At 38.3% G+C, this 5,904-nt stretch overlaps 1 protein-coding gene across 1 annotated transcript; it reads right to left on the reverse strand.

The window, feature by feature from the left end:
- Window positions 1-172: 172 nt before the first annotated feature.
- LOC143885771 (alpha-amylase-like) lies at window positions 173-5,327 on the reverse strand. Its single transcript, XM_077389839.1, has 5 exons — window positions 5,083-5,327; window positions 4,860-4,992; window positions 2,462-2,883; window positions 1,265-1,648; window positions 173-583 (listed from the first exon to the last, which is right to left on the reverse strand). Exons 1-5 carry the CDS (start codon window positions 5,311-5,313, stop codon window positions 329-331), a joined length of 1,425 nt encoding a protein of 474 aa, XP_077245954.1. The 5' UTR covers window positions 5,314-5,327; the 3' UTR covers window positions 173-328.
- Window positions 5,328-5,904: the final 577 nt, after the last annotated feature.

Genomic DNA, 5,904 nt, shown 5'->3' on the forward strand with positions numbered 1-5,904 from the left:
CTGTTACCATTCCAAAAAAAAAAAAACCCATCTCTGTTCAAGAACATCAAGAAGGTTAATTCTCAGGGGAGTTTCTTGATCACTTCCCATCATGGGATCCAAGGACTCAACTTGGCCTTCTTTGCAATTATAATTCAATGAAATGACCATCAGATATTTCATAGTTGGAAGATGAATAAATAAGGAATATTATATATGGCCATTGAAGAGAGTGGGCATAGCAAAACCAAGAAAACGCGATACATGACCAAGGCATGCTTAAAATCACAAAACTGAATATGAAGATGGCTTAAACCAATTGATAGTAAGTAGAGAGAGTTTCTGGGAATCACTGAGTTTTCTCCCAAACACAGTAATCGTTCCCAGACATAGCGATGTGGAAGTTGGAGGGAACAAGGTTGCCAACAGAATACCTTGGCCCGATCTTGGCAATGATTTTCTCATCGATCGCAGCCAAATAGAGGTCAGGATCGGAGGCTATGATGCGCAATGAGCTATTTGGTCGAATGCCATTTCTGGATCTGATTGAAACTAACATACTGATCTGATCCTTAAGCCCCCAATCGAAGAAGTGATCGTAGAACTGCAGAAGAGAAGATATCAAAGCTTTTTAGTTAATAGCTATAGCATTTTTCCTTCTTGATAAGAAATTAACAGAAAAGAAAGACCATGGATCCTCTATGACTAAAGGTTTTGAGAGAATCTCATCCTTTTTCTAAAGTGTAAGACAAATGAGCCATTTTGTAATGTAAAATTGGGCATAAAGTCTGTTTTACGCCCATTTTATGTCGAAAGAAACAAAGCCTAAAGGAAACTCTTGTATCAGAAACATTCTGAGAACTTTGGATGAAATTTTTTGAGACTTTATACAAACTTAGATGTTTACTATGTAAGACTATTATGTCTTTATGCATTTTCTTATCCGATGTTTCCAGCTAAAATGACAAGAGGCCCTATTTCATAAGCAAAAATGACCAGAACAACAAGGGCAATTCAATCCAGTGTCTTTTAACTCACTGAGTCAATCATCAACTCGCTTGAGTCAACCTCGGTTTTAATTATCCATGTTCTCTTAAGTGTCTAAGTTTTGACATATTAAGCCGATTGAAACTCCTTTGACTCATCCGAGTAAATGAAAAATTGTCTGCATCAATCCTCGACTCGCTCGAGTTGACTCCCTTTTACCTTGGCCCAAGTTAAGAGTCCAAGTTTTTAAACACTACTATGTTGGCAGAAAATCACAATAGAAGCAATAAAACCTTACTATGGAGGGAATTCCCGGATGAGTGAGGATATATACATATCCTTGCATGACTTTGTCCGATGGAAACGGCCAAATCTTTTGTGTTGACCCGGTGTCATGGTTGTCCACAAATGTGACACTCTTTTCGGGCCACAACCCGATCATTCCGGGCGCCCTTGCAGCCGAGTCGTTCATCCTCCACAGCTCCCCTACCACCGCAGCTTGGAGGATACCCTTTGTTGTAAAATCAAAGGCGGTCGGTGCACCGCCAGCTGCTCGAACCCACTCCATGAGCTCACGCCGGTGCGAGTCCTGGTCATATTCCAGCTTCCCATCTTTATCATAAGCAAGAGAAGTCCAAATCTCCCCAACCACGAATTCAGGTTTGCCCCGCTCGATATAAACCTGTTTAAGTATAAATGATTAAATAACACCAACTCTTAGAGCTAAAGCTTTTGGAGTAATTGGTTCTTTCACATGGTATTTGAATTTTGAGCTAAGGTCCTGGGTTCAAAAATCAATTACTCCTTGATATTAAAAAAGTGGAAATGATATCAGCACAACCACATTTTGTTATTTTCACTAACCAATCTATCTTGTCTCTTAGTATTTAAAGAGCTATTAAAAGGTTATTGCATTTCAAAAGCCCTCACGAACCAAATAAAGAAAAAGACGGTTGGATCGGTGCAAATATCAAAATATGATTGTGCTGATAACATTTCCCTCAAAAAATCTACCAGTACGGCGAACCAAAAAGAGGGGCCACACGTGCCATATGTACAACCAACTGAAAAAGAGGGGCCACACGTGAGGAGAGTGTTATAGATGATTAAATGGAGGAAGTCTAGGCTCCCGGTGCCCTTGCAAAAAAGGGGGCAAACAGCGCCTACAATGATCAAATCACATTTAAGATGGAATTTAAAGTTAGATAAATAACTTTAGTGGAATTTGACCAATAGGGACGCCCTTGCAATTTGCTCCTTTTTTGCAAGGGCGCCTTTGAATCTAGCATTCCTCAATTAAATAACACCAACTCTAAGCCTCATTCTTTTAAGATTATGCCAACCCGATAGTAGCCCAAAACCAGTAATTGGACTCAAATTAACGTTTAATTTTGAATCAAATAATTGGTTTTGGACTCACAATCCGTTGGCATGATCTCAAACGAACAAGGCCTAAGAGTTTTAGCTTTTGGAGTAATTGGATGTTTCACAAAACCTTTGCAATATCGGCGGAATAGCCCCTGGCAAAATCTAAGCGCCACCCTTTGAAACCGATTTCATTCTTTAGCCAATTCAGCCAATCTGATAGTTCTCTCTGGACCCTTGGATTGATATGGTCTATGTCCGGAGCGCCATCAAATCTGGCGCCAGTGTCGGGATTTCCGGTGCCGTCGGAATAAGCGGTGTCATCACTGCAAATCATGGTTGGCCCCCAGTCTAGACGATCATCTTGAGTTCCTCCTTCAAAAATGCACCATATCCCTCTCCCATCCTTCTTCTCTGCAGTTCTATGGTTTATTACTACATCTGCAATGCATTTGATTCCCTTTTGGTTGAATGCCATTATCAATCTCTTCAATTCATCCTCATTTCCATAGCTTGATGCGTTGAGATCATACAGTCTTCCTGGAAGATAGCCTGAGGAATAGAAGTAATAATGTTTAGTATTAAGTTTTTTTTTTTTTTTTGGTTTAAGGGGGTCATGGCTAATATGCTGCACTTTGTTTTCTATCCAACAACATTAATATAAATACCTTAGCTAAATCTAATTAGGGTTTAGGTTATTTTGCATGAGTACGGGTACGAATGTCAGAATTCGACATGGGTATCCAGTGTCGGAATCGGCAAACACGGTTCGGATTCGCGATTCGGGGATTCGCGAATCCCCAACTCCAGGTACGAATCCTGCTTCTCTGATCATAACATCCTTGATCAGATTACAACGGAAAGAATCCACTTTATGCGATAAAATGGTTGAAGGGTACTCTCCTACATCGGCGGTTCGCACAATGATTAATGAGATTATGGATCGAGTAGAGGGATCCTCCATTTTTTTCCATCACGTAAGAAGATCGGCGAACAGCAAGGTGGATAGAGATCCTAGAGAGGCATTGGTAATGTTTGATTTGATGCGTGTTGTCTAGTACTTTCTGTTTTTCTTTACCTTTCATGGGTTGTAGATTGATCATCTCGATTCGCCGGACTGATCACCTGGTTCTTATTTTATTTTAACCTAGAGACATTGATCCTCTAACAGCCCTAGAGACATTGATCCTCTAATTATTTTTCTATATGGGGCTGTTTGGATGTACGGAAAATTTTCATTGGATCATTGTTTTTTTCATGGTAGATAAATTTTCTAGCATTTGGTAAACACATCTTTCATGTATTTTTTTCCAAAATCAGAAGATTTAAAGGAAAGTTGAAAACCTACAAGAAATATTTTCCATGGAAAAAAAAATTTGGGTTTTTCAGCAGAAGAAGTCTTCTACTTTGCTTTATTTTAAAAAAAAAATCTTCTAGTTTGAAAATTTGTAAATATAGTCATCAAGTTTGACTCAATTTTGCAAATCGCGTCATGCCATCAATTTGTGACCAAAATACCCGTGTAGATATTTTTCCCTGAGAAAAAGACCAAAATGCCCATGATGGTCAGTGATAAGTTTTAAATCATAAGAGTGGGAATATCATCTCCATATATACTAGCATTCTTGGTCCATTCTATAAACAAATTAATGAGCCCACCCTCTCAAAACCGAAAACATGATGTGCAAAATTGTGGGGCCCAATCTATACATGGGTTCTGGTGGAGATTGTGGGACCTAGTCAGGCAAAACATGAGGCAAAATGATGGGCCCCAATTAATGCATGAGTTTGAGTCAAGTTGGTGGGATCCACCTTATCAAAACATATCACTCAGCATTACATGTATTTTACTCTTTTTACATGGTAATTTTCTTCTTTAATTTCACATATAAGGGTATTTTAGTCTTTTGCAAAAAAAATCTAACATGGGTATTTTGGTCACCAGACCTGATTGGCAAAATTGACTCCAAGTTGAAGAATCTTTTTGCAAATAAAGCAAAGTGGAAGACTTCTTTAGTAAAAACCTTCAAAATAATTTCCAAGACTCTTCTTCATGATCTCTTTTATCCTGCATACTGGCTATCAGAGACTTCAATCTAAATTGTAATTCTCATTGGGGCACAGTGTAAATAGGTTGTGCCCCAAAAGTCATATCCATAGGATGATTCAAACCGTCCATAATGTGCAGTCCTAACCCTCCATAAGATCGGAGGGTCAGGATCATCCTATTGATATGATTTTTGGGACACAGCCTATTTGCGTTGTGGCCATACAAATGGACCGTTTGGATCATCCTATGAAGTGGGCCGTACCGTACTTTTCGAAAAAATACAGGTTTATATTGGAGTGTTAGGATCATGCTATGGATATTTATTTTGGGGCACAACCTATTTAAGCAGTGGCCGAACAAATGGACGGTTTGGATCATCCTATGGAATGGGCCTACCGTACATTTAAAAAAACCCACCCATCATATAATTTCTCAATCTTTCGGTTTTCCAAAACACAAGCAATAATCAGAAACTGACCTTGGGGTGCAGCAGAATGTGAGGAAGGAGGCAACCAAACATGTGTAATCCCAGCCTGATCTAGTTCTGAGACATGCTTTCCAAGAAATTCATACAATTTCTCTTCCTTGTTCCATGACTCCCAATTAAAACCCTGAAAGCAAAAGGTCATGAACCTTAAAAAAAAAAAAACCCAAGAAATAAGAAACAGGGATAAAGGCAAATGAATGGGTTTTTTACATACCTGAAATAAGATCTGTGATAGTGTGAAGGTGAATTGGAGTGAGAAGAAAACTATCAAGACAAGAAGCTTCATCTCCTTGTTGAAGGGCTTAAAAATATATTTTCCTCTCTCAATTTCAGAAGGCTTTCTCGATTTAACATATTTAGGAAGGAATTCATTGACTGGATGACATTTATATGAGACAGGTTTTTGTACATGTCTGTACATAGGACAAGCAAACGTATAACACATTGCTTGGACTTTATTCAAAGGAAGAAAACTAAGGTGTTTGGATTCTCATTTTCTAGAGAAAAGTGAGGATAGGCACAAGTGCAAGTGGGAACCACTTAGGTCATGTTCATTGGATTTTGTGAATTGATTTTGAGTCCAAGACTGATTATTAGTATAAAATTAAACTCTATAATGGGATTATTAGGATTCTACCGAGGGGTGGTATTCTGATTCCGCCCCAATTGGAATGAATTTTTTTGTTTAAAATTTTTTGAATTAATTTTTGTTAGGAAAATGATATGGTAATCGAGAGTAAGACCAATGAGATAAACCAACAAAGAAAATGTGCCTGAGTGTGCAAAAGAAATCATTTGTTTTCTTTTTTTCCATTCTGATTGAATGGGAATCGTAATATGATGCCGATTCTGATTCATAATTCCAAAATCTGCACAAATAAAATGGTTAGAATTGTTCAATGCACAGAATTTTCAATGGGAAACCCAATGTAGAGACTGGCGGTAATGGATGGCCCAACAATTTATTCATACGTGGGCATGTATTTCCACGAATTTTGTATAATCCAAACCATTCATTTCTTAGTCCCGGTGTAGA

Source organism: Tasmannia lanceolata, unplaced genomic scaffold (genome assembly GCF_043159265.1).
Source record: "Tasmannia lanceolata isolate RefF3 unplaced genomic scaffold, GAP_Taslan_0.1 ptg000009l, whole genome shotgun sequence".
Lineage (NCBI taxonomy): Eukaryota > Viridiplantae > Streptophyta > Magnoliopsida > Canellales > Winteraceae > Tasmannia > Tasmannia lanceolata.